Source organism: Danio aesculapii, chromosome 12 (assembly GCF_903798145.1).
Source record: "Danio aesculapii chromosome 12, fDanAes4.1, whole genome shotgun sequence".
Lineage (NCBI taxonomy): Eukaryota > Metazoa > Chordata > Actinopteri > Cypriniformes > Danionidae > Danio > Danio aesculapii.
Genome location: NC_079446.1, coordinates 25,003,706 through 25,020,407, shown reverse-complemented (window position 1 = coordinate 25,020,407; position 16,702 = coordinate 25,003,706). Strand labels below are relative to the sequence as shown.

Below are 16,702 nucleotides of genomic sequence, written 5' to 3'. Positions count from 1 at the left end.
ATATTTGAGAGATATATTTGAGAGAGAGAGATATTTATATTACATTAACGAAAAATGTATTTGTATTTTTTGTACTATTTCTACAAACTTTCCATGAACTCAAAGTAACCCTTTTTGTATTAAGATTTTTTACTTATTCATTCAATATTCTTATTCATCAATCTTAGTCCAATGTTTGGTTTTTATAAAATTAATAAATGTATCATTTTGAATGTTTTTTCTCCACTTTTAATGAACCACGTGTGTGAATATGTATGTGTATATGAGCAATATCACACGAGTAGCAGTGCAATATGGCTATATATTTGTGACAGCGAGTGTGATATTGCGTTTGTACAACAGTTCGACGGCATAATTGTGTGTATAAAAAAGAAAATCAAACACAAAGAGTCTCAAAAATCATTTTGTATGAGGAACTAATTTCTTCCACCATTTAAATTGACATCTATCTGCAGCTGACGTCAAAACAGCAAACAGAGTTGCTACTTCACCAACATCACTTTAGAGCTAGTATTTTAATGATTCTCTAGCGTAATGTCTAAAGTGATGACAAAAATTTTTTTGCTGACATTTTAAGATTATAAGACTAAACGGCATGAAATGCCATCAGTCTAGAGAGATTTGTCAGTATTTCTGTTGTAATCGGAAGATCACAATAATTAACCCTGAAAAAGCCAAACCAGTGCCAACACTACTAGATTACCGTTGTGTTTGAGATAAGGAAAAATGCTAAACATGCGGGTATTTCTTCTTTCTTTCTTTTTACTGAACTAGTCTGCAGTAACGAAAACAGGAGACTCATTAGACACAAACACAAGGCCAACCTAAAAGTAACTCAGGGTTATCCAAAGAGTGGCCAACACAAAATAAACACATCAGTGATATGTGAGTCCCATCTCACACTCAATACACTACAACATACAAAAGAGAGATCAACTTAGAATGTCACTCACAAATTTTATGTTTTGATCAGCTGTAGTTTGAAATTACGCTGAGTTGTTCTCTAAGAAAATATTCGGCGGTCTCTGTCGCCATCTTGTGGCGGAACGTCAACATCTTTGCTCTGCTCTGTATGATGGATGCCGATGTGCTGTATCTCCGAAATTATAAATATTTAAAATAGGCACTGTCCTTATAAATAAATTACATAGTTGCAATCTAAACTTTCTCTCCTAATAAAGCCTCAAAAATGCATCATGTCCAATGGCTGCAAAATTTTTCAAACTGTAGTCAATTTATTGATCTGCTGTCACTCTATGTGGGCGGAGTAACACACAAGGGTGAGGAGGCTGTACGAGTGCTGTTATTGCAGAATATCGCACAGCTATCGGCCAATTAGATTCGAGAACCAGACAGAACTGTATATGAGAATGTGTGTATATGCATATGAAAATGAATTTATACATTTATATATCATCATATCATTATCAAATTTACATTTATTTGTTTATAATATGTGTTTAATGTTTTTATTCATTAAATTGATTCTAAATTTACAAATAATCTATATATATTTTAATGGTTTTTCTCTAAACATGAAACCTATTGCGGCCCCAGATTTACACTGACAAAATTAAACAAAGAATTAAATACAGAAATAGTTTATTTCAATTATGATAAAAAAATGCAACATTTTTCTAAAAGAGAAACTCACTTATAATCTAATGACAGTACAGTACAGTTATGTAAAGCTCACTACAAAGCTACGAATTCAAACACACAATATACAATACAACATACAAGACAGTTAAATATTCAGAAATACAATAATTAATTCACTGCATCTTATATCATCATTTCACAATAAATATGAAAATAAACCCTTTTAATCAAGGCACAATATCCACAACTGGCCCAAATCTGAGATTACCATAAAAACATTTTTTTCCTCCACACAATATCTACTTATTCTTCTGAATGGGCCGCACATCCATGGGATTGTGTATGAATTCATAAAGCATCCTGGCATTGCTGCTGCTGGCCAAAATCTCACTGAGCGTCTCCTGGCTAAATGTCACAAGATCAGCCAGACAGGAAACATGTTTTATCAGACTCTTGAAGTTCTTCACACTGACCCCAGGCATACGAAGCAGGAAGTCGTAAGGTCCAGGATTGTACAGATCTGCAGATTCAGTCACAGTCTCTGATTCTGCTGTAATGGCTTGAGCCGCGCTGGCGTCCGGTTCCGGACGGCCATGCTTGAGCTCCTGAAACAGCTCTGCTGTCACATATGGCGAAGGGCACCAGAGGAGCCTCAGGCGGGGGAAATGGAGGGTGAGGAGGGTCAGTTTGGAGGTGACATCATTGGCTGAGATCTCCTGCCGAAAGTCACTGCGGGCCACCAGGGAGAACGGCTTAGTGGGGTCAAACTCGATGAGCAACACGGGACGGCGGTAGAACCGAGTCATGGAGAGGCATTGTGTGTAAAGACGTCCACTCTGTAGGGAGCCAATGAGGTCGCTGACGCTTTTGCGCTCCACGCAGATGTCAGACGTTAGTATGTAGTCGCCGACCTCTAAGGTGACGGGCTCTATGTCCAGACCACGTCGATGCAGAAGCGAAGGAAGTTCACTGCGAAACTCTCTCATGTCAACGATGATCCGATGAGACTCTTTAACCTCTTCAAGTCCTCCTAATTGAAGTCAAAACCGTTTAAAACAGAGATACAGACAGTTATGTGGTCAGAAAGTGAGAAGTTGAGTGAGAACACCAAGAGAAAAATCAGCACTTACAGTTTTGGTTCAAGCGGCACACTACTACATGCTAATATCTAGTTACTTATTTAATGCAGACACCCTATGTAAATGGAGAATTAGTTCAAGCCAAGCCAAGCAGGCTTTTATTGTCATTTCAAGCATTTACAACATTTTTGGTTCAAGCGGTGCACTATTACATGCTAATTTCTAGTTACTTATTTAACGCAGTGTGAATTGAGAATTAGTTCAAATTAAGTCCAGTCAAGTCAAGTCAAGACAAGTCAAAGTCAAAGAAGTCAAAGACAAGTCAAGTCAAGCAGGCTGTCATTGTTATTTCAAGCATATACATTTAGTACACAGTGAAACTAAACAACATTTCTCCTCGGCTAATGTTCTATATTCAACATAAATACAGTGCATCCGGAAAGTATTCATAGCGCTTCACTTTTTCCACATTTTTTTATGCTACAGCCTTCTTCCAAAATGGATTAAATTCATTTATTTCCTCAGAATTAAACACACAATACCTCATAATGACAATGTGAAGAAAGATTTTTTAAAATTGTTGCAAATTTATTAAAAATAAAAAAACTGAAAAATCACATGTACATAAGTATTCACAGCCTTTACTCACAGCCTTTGATCAATAACCCGATGGTCACTCTGTCTGTGCACCAGCATTCTTCTGTGGAGAGAGGAGAACCTTACAGAAGGACAACCATCTGTGCAGCAATCCACCAATCAGGCCTGTATGGTACAGTGGCCAGACGGAAGCCACTTCCTGCCTGGAATTTGCCGAAAAGGCATCTGAAGGACTCTCAGACCATAAGAAACAATATTCTCTGGTCTGCTGAGACTAAAATTGAACTCTTTGGAGTGAATGCCAGGCGTTACGTTTGGAGAAAACCAGGCAAAACACTCCGCCAAAATATCAGTGGAGTGGCTTCACAACAACTTGGTGAATGTCCTTGAGTGGCCCAGCCAGAGCTCAGACCTAAATTCTATTGAACATCTCTAGAGAGATCTGAAAATGGCTGTTCACCGTTGCTTCCCATCCAACCTAACAGAGCTTGAGAGGTACTGCAAAGAGGAATGGGCAAAAACTCCCAAAGACAGGTGTGCCAAGCTTGTGGCATCATATTCAAAAAGACTTGAGGCTGTAATTGCTGCCAAAGGTGCATCAACAAAGTATTGAGCAAAGCCTGTGAATACTTATGTACATGTGATTTTTCAGGTTTTTTATTTTTAATAAATTTGCAACAATTTCAAAAAATCTTTTTTCCCATGGTCATTATGGTGTATTGTGTGTACAATTTTGAGGAAATAAATGAATTAAATCCATTTTGGAATAAGGCTGTAACATAAAAAAAAGTGAAGCACTATGAATACTTTCCGGATGCACCGTATTGTCTCATCATTTAAATCGCAATGTGCGAATCTGCAATAATCACATCGCAGGATCTGCAATGATGAGTTAAGATTATAATTAACAAGGAAGCCCAGTTCAGACCGTGTGTTTTGTTGAGCATAACCCTAATAGAACAAAGGTTTCAAAGCCTTTAGATGTAATTGGGCTAACAAAAATATGCTTTGTGTTCAGGGTTCCAAAGTAAAATGTAAAATTCCTTGACATTTCCCTGACTTTCAAGTATAAATTCAATGACCTATATTGAATAAAAATACAAGCAGCTCTTGTGTTGCTCCGGAATTTTGTGATTCAGCAATTAAACATAATGAAAACAGAAACAAAATCAAAAAATTTTGAGGTGCATGCATTTTTTTGAATTGCTGCATATACAGTTGAAGTCAGAATTATTAAACCCCCTAAATTATTCGCCCCCTGTTTATTTTTTTCTCCAATTTTTGTTTAACGGAGATAAGATTTCTTCACCACATTTCTAAACATAATAGTTTTAATAACTCATGTCTAATAACTGGTTTATTTTATCTTTCCCATGATGACAGTAAATATTATTTGACTAGATGTTTTTCAAGACACTTCTATACAGATTAAAGTGACATTTAAAGCTTTAACTAGGTTAATTAGGTTAACTAGGCAGGTTAGGGTAATTAGGCAAGTTTTTGTATAATGATGGTTTGTTCTGTAGACTATCGAAAAAAAATATATAGCTTTAAGGGGCTAACAATTTTGACCTCAAAATGGTTCTAAAAAAATGTAAAACTGCTTTTATTCTAGCCTAAATAAAAAAAATAAGACTTTCTCCAGAAGAAAAAATATTATCAGACATACTGTGAACATTTCTTTGCTCTGTTAAACATCATTTGGGAAATATTTTTAAAAAATACAAAAAAAAATTTAAAGGGGGTTTAATAATTCTGATTGCAACTGTAGATTTTGGTCAGTCAAGATACTTTTCAAATTGCTGCTGCGCCCTTCGTTTGCATTGTTTTATATTAAATAACATTATATTTGGATATCGGTAGAGCTCATCTGCACAGGGAAATACAAAGACAAAAAATTGATAAATGCAAAGTAAAACTTAAAACAACAAACAAAAATCCCAGCTTTCCCATGACTTGGACAACAGAAACATAAAATTTCAATGTCTGCAATAGACCTTTAAAAATTCTATGACTTTTCAGAAACTAAATCACTCGTAAAAAAGCCTTTGTGTTAATATTTTGGTAGATTAGCTAATGTTCACCTGCTTTGCGGGTGTTGGTGGCAGCACTAGCAGGTTCCTGACTGCGGACAAGATCTAGGTTGGTGTCTTCTCTACCTTCTCTTTCTTCTGGCACAACCATGCTGGCCTTTTCTCTGTTTGAAAAACAGTGGAAAAAACAACAGCTTTTAATAAGATGAATGCCACTGAACGTTCCACTGAATTTTTCAGCTAAAAGAGATATATTTCACATACCTTATCAGGTGCTCAAACGCTTGCTTTTCTTTGTTTAATGCTGTAAGATACCTCTGTTCTTCTGTTGAGCCTCCATATATGAGAAAATACACACTGAAGCAGAAAATAACATGAGGAACTCGTACTGTATTTCTATACATGGTTTATATTGTTTTTAGTATTTATTTATATAAATAAGTTAATACTTATGTAAATAAGTAAAGGAAGTTGACAGATGAATAAATTTCTATTCTTCAAAGAATCATAAAAAATACATTATGGTTTAAAGGCTTTAAATGCTAATATTCTTATTTGAAATTCTGAAGATTTTAAGATTTGACATTACCAGTAGTTTATAAAACGGAACTGACCATTTTACTCAAAACACTGATCTATAAATATAAATGAATCGTATCCAAAATAAGTTTGTATTTATATAATGTGTAAGTAAATAAATGTACTGCGCATATATTTACATTTATATACAAATTGTATATATAAATATTTATGCAAGTCATTTTGTCACACATGCATCTTTGTAATTAATTTCGCAATTAATTGTTTGACAGAACTAATTTTAAACTATTTTAACTTCGCTATGTTAAAATGTAAAAATATTTACTTTTTGATTAAATCATTTCAGCATTCATTAGCCTTAATGTCTTCTTTCAAAAACAAAGATATTGTTATTTTGCTAAACAACAATTAACAAGGCCGAAATACACACCGGAGTGGTTTTCCAGGCCTGCATGCCTTATAAATCTCCAGCTGCCGCACAAAACTGAGTTCAGCATCGTACAAGACGACAAACATGGGGTCAACCTCATGCAGCACGCGGGTCAGACTGTAGGGGTCACTGCATCCCTTTAGTGGGTGAATGACAGTCAGCGGCTCTTTCAGAATACCATAATAATCATCAGAAGAAAGATTCAGAACAATCTCTTCTTCTTCCTCCTCCGCCTCTTCAATCAGCCCTCCTTCATCTTCACTGTTCTCATTCAGGTCCTTATCAGCGCCATCGTCCTGAGAGTCTCTTGACAGTTTCTCCACTTTTGCCGGTTTCTTTGAATTGGCTTTGGATCTTTTCTGACGGCCGTTTTTTCCTTTGCTCTTAGCAGAGTCTTTCTTTTGCCAGCCTTTGTCAAGCTTCAGTAAATCAGGCTGAGGATTTTCTTTTCCAATAGTGCGTGAATAAAGGCGGTTCAGTAGGTGTTCTGGCCCTTTTTGGATGTATTCCTTCAGCTGAGCACAGGTTCTGTCATCACTGGCACATATCAACACTCGGCCTTGGTGTACAGAGAACAAACTATAATGATTAGTTCAACCAAAAACAGGGTTTCTGTAGGTTTCACTAAGTTAACTTTAAGACTTTTTAAAGACATTTTAAGCCCATTATCAATGAAATTTTGGCTCATATAGGGCTAAAGGCTACAGAATTTTTTTAAATGGCCTAGATGGAAAAGATTTTTATTTTCCCCATCAAAAACATTATTAAAATTTAAAACATTTAATAATACAATAATAAATTAATAATAATAATTTTTTTTTTTACATTTTAGATATTTCTTAGTAAAATCCTAACAAAATACTTTTTTTCCAACACAAACCTTCTTTAAAATACAAAAAAATCTTCTAAAATTTTTAAAAACTATAACAAAAACAATTTTGATTTTGAGATTTAGACAATTTAACACCCCATGGAAACCCTAAAAAAATCAAAAATGTTATAAATTACTCACGCATAAGTGGTTCCAAACCCCAAGACATTCTTTCATCTTCAGAATACAAATGAAGCTATTTTTGGTGAAATATTTGAGGTAAAATGGCTTTGTTCTTTGTTCATTCATGTTAGTAAATACATTCACTAACATGAACAAATACAAGCTCATGAACAAATACTTGAATTATTAAAAAATAACCTGTTTTATTTACATTACTCAATGCATAAAGTAGCTAATTCATAAAAAAGCATTCATCTGATTTAGTACTTTTTGTACACTTTTGAAAGATCAGAGCAAGCCAAATCATATAATGGATTATTATAACTGGTGTAAACAGCTGTAACCCTGAGATAAATTGTAACCTCAAAAATGTCCACTTTTCATGAATTCCGCAGTTTGAACACCTGTTATTCAATGATCAATAAGTCACTAATGACATTAGAATTAGACATTAGAAGAAGCCATGTCCATTTTTAAATAATGTTTTAATTTAAATAATCTGAATGCACTGTCGGGATCGGCATGGTGGCGCAGCGGGTAGCGATGTCACCTCACAGCAAAAAGGTCACTGGTTTGACCCTGGCTGGGTCAGTTGGCATCTCTGTGTGGAGTTTGCATGTCCAAAGACATGCCCTATACAGTAGGTAAATTGGGTAAGCTGAATTGTCCATTGTATATGTGTGTATGTCCTGGTCCTCCAGGTTGCGGGTTGAGCGTTGGGTTAACGACCCACCTCATAAAAATTAGATGTTACGAAACACAAACATGGTGCGGCTAAATATCAACTTTGATATAAACGGCCCTGGAAGTAAGTAAGAAAGAAAGAATGCATTGTCACTGGAATAAATCGTTACTTTATTAACCAGAAGGCCTCTCTGATATCAGGCTTGTCTGTCTGTTTGTCTGATATTAAATTGGTATCGAAAAAAGTATTGACCGGGAACCTGTATTAGTACCTGTTATTGAAGATTTTTGAAAGACAACCCTGTATCAGCGCACAGAGCTGTTGAAAGAACACTCCATGCTGACATTAAGAAGAAGAAACAGTTTCATAAAGTTATTTATGTTTTAAGTGTGCACAAAAGTATTCTTGTAGTTTCATAATATTCCAATTGAACCACTGAAAACACATGGACTTTTTTGAGAAGTATTTTTTGGTATTTTTCTGGACTTTGAACAAGTCATGACCGTTGCCATCTATGGAGGATACGGGAGCTCTCGGTTTACATACAAAATATTTTAATTTGTGTTCTAAAGATGAATAAAGGTCTCTGGAATTTGGATCGACATAAGGGTGAGTAATTACGACCACAATATACTGGTTATTTACTCATTAAAAGTAATCTTACTTCAGTAGAACACTGGAGAAGCTTTTTACTTGAAACTGTGGTCTTGGTGATTCATAAAATGGAAGTCAACGGCTAACGGCACTTTGACAGCACCGCAGTATCGGCTAAAAATCTTTTGCTGAAGAAAACAAAAACCTTGGATGATCTGAGGATGAGGAAATAAACAGTGATTTTTTATTTGTGATCAATTCTTACCTGGTTCATGCTCAGATTTGCTGTTTTCTGTCTCAATCTCCTGTAGCACTTCTGTTAATGCTTCCCACTTTGGATTTTTCTCAAGTACAAGCTCTCTTTTCGGAGGTGCTAAATTTATACACAAACAAATAAGATGAAAATAGTTGTTTGAAAATTAAAACACATTTGTAAACAGACAAAAACAAGAAACATATTATACCTAGATTTTGTTTCTGCTCAGTCTCTCCAACTTTTAGTTTTTTCTTTGACTGCTGAATGCGATACACGCGACTGCGAGCATTTATAAACATAGACATGCTTGAGTCCAGGAATAACCAACCTGATATGGGAAAAAATAAATAAATAAATAAATAAAAAAATCGGGTGATATTTCTGCTGTATAATCAGCTCAAATAGAGCAGCAGACTGTACCTGAATTACTACCAAAACTTTTCTGGCTGGTTCTCAGAGACTCCAGCAGATTTAGGAAGGTGACACAGTCATACTGAGTGAGGTAGAGAAGAAGGGTTCTTAAAATCTTCAGGTCCTGAACAAGAGATTTGGTCCTGGACCCCAGCTGATGCCACAGTGGGTCAAGGTAATGTCGAATTGTCTACAGATGGAAGAATTATTAGTATTAAATATATCAGTATTTCACAAACAACTCACATAACCAAACATATAAAGTCTTTTAAATCAAGTCTTTTTTCTTTCATGCAATTATTTTATCTGTCAATTTAGTTTAACTAATTACGTTTATTTACTTGTAATTACATTAAATGACTGATCTTTTAAAACTTTTTAAAAATATAATTTGACCTTATCTAACTAAAAAATGAATAAAAATACAATTGGAATTACTTTGAAAATTTAATCTAAAAGGACCGTTAATTATTTTTTATTTAAAAAATATATAAATAAATTGTTTGTTTTAAAGTAATTTCCCACTGTGTGTAATATCATATACAGAAATATAAATAACAGGACTTCTCACTTTCTAAATGGATGGGCCAAAGATTTAAACTTGATTTGAAAACAAATGCATTTATCTTTTTACTATATTTCTAACCGGCACTTATACACACACATACATATACATATATACATATACATATATATATATATATATATATATATATATATATATATATATATATATATATATATATATATATATATATATATATATATATATATATATATATATATACACATACATACATACATACACACACATACATATATACATATACAATTTATTTTTTTATTAGTGGTATAGTCAATTCTTCTATGTGCTGTATAATGAACAGCATGTGATTAAAAAGATTTCTCACTTTCTCAAAGGCAGTGCCCAGGCTGTTCTCTAAAGAAAGGTCTTCTGCTTCCAGTGTGGGGTTATAGCGCTTCAGCTCTTTCAGGCAGGCATTCATGATGTCCAGAATCGAGCTCTGAATGGCTCTCATTGCTGGAGTCACAGTCACATGAAGTTCCACTACATCTGGCTTGTGTTTGTCTAGCGTTGCATTCACTGATGCTTGGAATCTAGTAATTAAAGACACATTTACAACTTGATTTACAATAGGGGTGCACAAATAGTGAAATATGATCAAATAATTATTTATATAATTATAATTTCAAATAATTATTTGAAAAATAAAGAACAATATTAGCATTTTGCTAAAAGTTCCTCAGGGGTTGTATACATTTTTCCTATTAAAATTCCATGACTTTTCCAAAACTTTCGGGTAAAATATCATGACATATTATTTCATGCAATGTCTTTGTATAGGCCTACATATTAAATAAAGATAAAAAAATGCATATTCAAATATATTAAAATAAATAATCTATGTCATTTATAATACAAAATAAAATTTAAGTTTACAAAACACTTAAACATTATAGTGAGAGCATGTAATTGGCCAAGGACAGAAAAGAAGCAAAGAGGCTGGGACAACTAACCCTACACATAAGGATAATTTATACACAAAATAATAGAATAATGAAGAAAAGTACTGAAAACATATTATAAAACTAAAGGCCTAGTAGAATTCATACAATTTATATTGAAAAATATTTAAACATAGATATTTGTTAACCAAATTTCCATGACTTTTCCAAAACATCGTGGATTCATTTGTTTTTCCAAAAAGTTTGCAGGCCTAAAAAAATGCCATGTGAAAATCACATGACTTTTTCAAGTTTTATATATCAGTATAAATAAAGAGCCTGCAAACTAAAACCTGCAGATATAAACACGCACCATGTTTATTTTATATGATTAGCTGCAAAGCAAGGTATGAAATGACTTTGATCAAAATGCTAAACACGGTTTATAATGCATAAAGTTGTTGTAAATAATATAACTTAATTAGATGATCAAAAATAACAGGAAAATATGATCAATAACAGAACATATTCTCTAAAATAATGTTTGAATAATAAAAGAAATATATATAAACAAACTTATATAACATTTTGCTCAATTTTATGAGCTGAAACAATCAACTGGCATATCAAAACATCTCTGTTGTAAATGTTTTACTTAATGAAGCTAATAATGTTCAGTAGAACTTTTTAAAACTTACATGAACAATAAGTTAAGACATTTAGCTATTTCTCAATGTTGATGTTAGTTAATACATTAACAACATTTACTAATGAGACCTTATTTTAATTCATAACACTTTTTTCAGTTCAATTTGTTAAAAAAAAAAAAGTTTACTCTGAACAATAAAGCAACACACAAAGATGTACCTCTTTTTATTGTTATACCTGTTAAAAAAAAAATTTGCAGCTTACTTAAACATTGTGAGATACATAATTAGTTTAGAGCTGTGGCCTTTCAGTCCCAGATGTCTCACTGCACATCAGCATTTTAAGCTTGTTTGAAAGCTTGTCTGCCTGTTTTACACAGTTGCAACACTATAAACAAGAAACCATTGCCTACATGCATGTTGTGTTACAACAATTTTTTTCTAAAAAATCTTTGACAAAACATTTGCAACAAATATTATATGATGATAATAATAATAAATAAATAAATAAATAAATAAAAATTATTTTATGTGTTAATAAAACATATTCTTATTTAGTGATAAAAATAATATTGTGATTCAAAATTCAACAATGTTTTTAAAATGTAAAAAAATTCTTAATTTATTAAAAATTCATATACTTTATATATTTAAAGGTCATAGTTATGAAAAATACATTAAAATAAAGTCAAAATCATGACATACTAAATCCTAATTAAGAAATTAAAGTAGTAATTACTGGACAAAAGTCAATCATTACAACATACAGTCAAATAAATGTATAATTATGAGGTAAAACTTCAAATGTATGACTTAAGTATTAAAAAAAAGCAAAAAGCAAACATTATATATATATATATATATATATATATATATATATATATATATATATATATATATATATATACACACACATATATATATACATATACATATATATGTATACATATGTATACATATATATGTATAAATATATACACATTTTAAATCTTTTTCTAGGAAATGTTTGATAAAATCTAGCAACAAATGTTTACAAAAAATGTATATACATTTTGAAATATTTTAAGATTTTAATATTTTCTCGATTGAAGCTGTCCTACCTTGGCCAGAGAAAAAGTTTCTTCACAAACAGGTTTCTCATGACGCGCTCAACTTTACAGAAGCCTGAAGAGAAGGAAGTGGCTTTATCTGTAAAGGCCTTGATGAAGCCTGTCTTGTTTTTCTGCCGATAAAGTCTCAGAATGAAAGCCTCCTGACAAGACTCAATGATCTTATGAGCACGGTACACCAGGATTCCTATTCAAGCACACAGTAATCCACATTATATCTCAGCTGTAATGAATGAACACAGATTTATTTTATTATATGTTTTTTTTTTTCTCTGACCTGTTATGAGGTGAGCAGGGATTCTGTCGGTCAGGAAATCCACCACTAGGATTCGGCTGGTGACAAACAGCACTCCTCCTTTAGTGTAGACGTTATATCTGTCAGCGCTCTGCACATCACTGGTCACAGTCTGAGGAAGATGACTGACTCCTTCAGCTCGCAGCCGCTCCGTCAAATACTCCTTAAGCAGAAACACACACATACAGTCAGCATCCATACTGAATCACTGCAATCCAATGTTTGACTGGTAGTTCATCTTTTTTTTTTAATAAAAGGCCTTTAAGTATAATTCTAAAAATGTCCATCTTCAGGATGCAGTACTCATGTTATTTATTTTTTGATGAGATTGAAAAGTAAATTTAACAGAGTAATATTTATATAGTTAGATATATTTTATGGATTGAAGCAACTCAGGATTGTTTTATTATTTAAAGGGCACCTATTTGACCTCTTTTACAAGATGTAAGATAAGACTTTGGTGTCTTACACAGCTTACACAAGTTGATTTTCATCATCGGTGATCTTTAATGATCAATTTGAAATGTTTTTGAGAAACCGTGTCATGCAGCTAATGTATTGATTTAAGTATCAAAAATGATACATTAGTCTTGATCAAATGTGTATTTGTGTGATTGTTGTATTGCAGCTATTAATAATTAAACTTTTAGATATCATTCAACAGATTTTTGTAAATAGAGTGACAACTATAAATTATAGACCTTTTATATAGTACTCTGCTCTGCGAAAATCCTTTCCAGATTTGTTTAAAAGATATGTAAACATTTTGTCTAAAGGTATGTTAATAATAATAATAATAATAATAATAATAATAATAATAATAAAACGAATTCTTATTATTTTAGAGATAATATTAATATTAGTCATTTAAAATTCAACAATGCTTTAAAAAAGTCTTCTAAACATAAAAAGTTACAAAAAATAGTCAAAAAATGACACACTAAATCATAATTATAAGATAAAAGTGAAAATTACAAGACAGAAAGTCAAAAACAGTCATTTAGTCAAATTAAGTCATAATTATGTGGCAAAATATCCAATGTATGACTTTATAACTTTAAATACAGTGGCTGAGAGAGCTTAACATGCTGCAGTTTAAGAAAACACATGCAATTACAAAAAAGCCAGCAAATTAAGAAATGATCTTCATTCATTTGACAGGACACATGCTGCAAATCTTCCGTATGCATACACACACACAAAAAACATGCTGCATTTTCACACAACGCAAACAAAAACGTGACGGATGCTGCTGTGCCGTGACTATTGCTCAGTGAAGTTGTAGGTGATCTTTAAAAGGTGAGTTTTTTATTTGTTTATTCTAACATCCTGATTCCCTTGTCTTAGTATTTCCTTAGACTAATTATCCATAACCTAAATAGCTGCGCCTGTCATGTTTTAGTGAAACATTTCCGTTGTGTTATGTATTTAAAAGTGTTGTGAGAAAATGCAGCATATTCTTTAAAAAGGGTTAGGCACGTATGATGTCAAATGGATAAAGATTTTTTTTTATTTGCTGGTGGTTTTTGTAATTGCATATGTTTTTTTTTTTTTTAAATGCAGTGCATTAAGCTCTCTAGGCCACCGTATTTATATGATGGTATAACAAAAGAGGTCAAAAGTAAATGTAAAATAATTGTTAAAAAACTATTAAAATAAATAACAATGAAGTAAAAATTGCATCATTTTATAATGTATATTATCAAATATAAACCCCCTATTAGATGCCTTTTGTATGATATGCCATAAAACCAACCTGATTATTTCCTGCCTGTATCAAATATGATACAAAACATAAAAACCATACACAAAGCTTTTCGACATATCTGCATAAAAGGTTAATAATAAAAAATATTAATTAGAAAGTTCACAAATTATTTTATAGTTGGGTTCACCAGTACTATGCAATGCATTGCTTATTTTAATAGCTTTTTAGCTTCTTTGCAGTTCCCATTTGAACATAAAACCGCATAAACAATAGCTATACACTATAACCAAATATTACACACGTAAGAGACATTACACTACTCGGTTATAGTACTGTAATAGCTGATGAAATGGCTCATGGTTTCACCTGTTCGGGAGTGCTGGTGTTCAGTAAGAGCACCAGGCTGCCCTCCTCAGAATACACCTTCATGAAGTGCAGCAGAAGGCGGTCAATGCCGAGTCCTTCAGCCGTGATCAGCAGCCCGTCTGTGCTGAACACGCTCAGAAACATCTCCGTCTCATACTCCAGCAGAGCACCCGCCATCTTCACCAGCACCTGCTGAAGTAATGTTAGTAAAACGCATATTAGCACATTCGTGTTAACTTGTAACATGCTCCCTAACTTATATCGTTTACCATGGTACTTTGAATATTCGGTCTGAAAACACATGCAAGTATGACTCGACAACAACATTAGACTTATTTATTTGACTGTGAACACTGCTGTACTTTGATAGTCACTGGCTGCTAATATGATTTCATTATTCACAAAGTTTTGAAATTATATTAGTAATGAGAAAGTCTGAATGTGTGAATACAGAATCAACTTTACCTCAGTTCACCAACGACAGATCCAAACCATCCAGATTTCCCCTAACGTTACTGAAATGATACTTCATTATGTTTGCTTTTCATTAATACATCCTCAAAACATACAGCTCATCATGACCGCCTTTTAACATGACGAGACGATAATATGATGCAGGTCGAGCACACAAACGGAACTAATGCATTATGAGGTATAAAAACATAGTTTGTTACTGTAGCTTTATATCACACAAGTTTGACATGTCTTTGGTTTGAAAAAAAGAAAGGAAAAAAAAAAAACGTGTTGTGTCACGTGACATTGAGGTGTTTTGTTCGTTAAATATTGGTAGCGCCATCTGCCGCACTGGAGTTTAAAAATACAAAAGCGAAAGCGCCTCAAAAACAACAGTAGGGTCCCAATAATACAAATATGGAAGACCAAGTGCAAAAATATTATTAAATGTATAAATGATTAGATAGAAAGATAAATAAACGTATTAATAGAAGAAAAATAAAGTAATATTATGATTTAATAAAAGCCTAAACCTAAATTTATATAGTTTTCCTTCATTCATTTTTTTCTGCATGTCGTTTTATTTATATTTGACTATTTTAAACTTGAATTAATTTATTTTATATAGGTTTTTTGTGTTATTTGTATTTGTTAATTATTTCCATATTTATTTATTATTGCTCGGAAATAAAAAAGAATACAAAAAGAAAGTAAAAAGAAATCAAAGCAAAATAAATGAATTCAAAATAAACATGGAAATAAATAAATGCAGTAATAAATAAATAAAGTTTAAAATTATAAACTACAAATGAAAAAATACAGGCAGAAAACAATGAATGAAAGAAAAATAATAAAATTATAAAATTAGGATTAAGTTTAACTAAAATATATCTGTTTTATTATGTCGCATTACTTATGTTACTATTTTTCTATTGTTACATAGGATATCTATCTATCTGTTTGTCTGTCTGTCTGTCTGTCTTTCTATCTTTTAATTATTATCAAACCTGCATAATAATTCTAAATGTCTGTCTGTCTGTCTGTCTGTCTGTCTGTCTGTCTGTCTAGGAATTACTTCAGATAATTCTAAATGAAGCAAGTCAAAATACCATGTTTTGGAAATTGCATTACATTTACTGTGAAGTGTGTGCTTCAAAAAATGTTTGTAAACATGCAGACTAAACTTGCCTATTTGACAAAATATAATTAATTTGCTTATGGCTTCATGTTTTAACAATGATTAAATTGCTCACATAAATAAATAAATCAAATCAAATCAAATCACTTTTATTGTCACATCATCAGCAGCACGTGTGCTGTGATGAGTGAAAAGCTTAGGTGCTGGCTCCAGACGTGCAAAATACAGACAGTGCAAATACAACGACAGTGCAAAATACAGACATTTTTAAAATACAACAACATACAACAGCATACTC

At 32.5% G+C, this 16,702-nt stretch overlaps 1 protein-coding gene across 1 annotated transcript; it reads right to left on the bottom strand.

Moving 5' to 3' along the window:
• Positions 1-1,632: 1,632 nt before the first annotated feature.
• ercc4 (excision repair cross-complementation group 4) lies at positions 1,633-15,545 on the bottom strand. The gene is made up of 12 exons (XM_056469776.1): positions 15,279-15,545; positions 14,814-15,005; positions 12,722-12,902; positions 12,436-12,631; positions 10,133-10,340; positions 9,231-9,411; positions 9,019-9,138; positions 8,820-8,927; positions 6,282-6,840; positions 5,576-5,668; positions 5,363-5,475; positions 1,633-2,632 (listed from the first exon to the last, which is right to left on the bottom strand). The coding sequence occupies exons 2-12, from the start codon at positions 14,988-14,990 to the stop codon at positions 1,902-1,904; spliced, it is 2,667 nt and encodes an 888-aa protein (XP_056325751.1). The 5' UTR covers positions 14,991-15,005; positions 15,279-15,545; the 3' UTR covers positions 1,633-1,901.
• Positions 15,546-16,702: the final 1,157 nt, after the last annotated feature.

Coding starts and splice junctions, on each gene's coding strand:
- ercc4 (XM_056469776.1), bottom strand. CDS start 14,990: ATGGCGGGTGCTCTGCTGGAGTATGAGACGGAGATGTTTCTGAGCGTG. Junction 5,669..6,281: donor AGGCCTGGAAAACCACTCCG/GTGTGTATTTCG, acceptor TTTCTGCTTCAG/TGTGTATTTTCTCATATATG. Junction 5,476..5,575: donor GCGTTTGAGCACCTGATAAG/GTATGTGAAATA, acceptor TTTTTCAAACAG/AGAAAAGGCCAGCATGGTTG.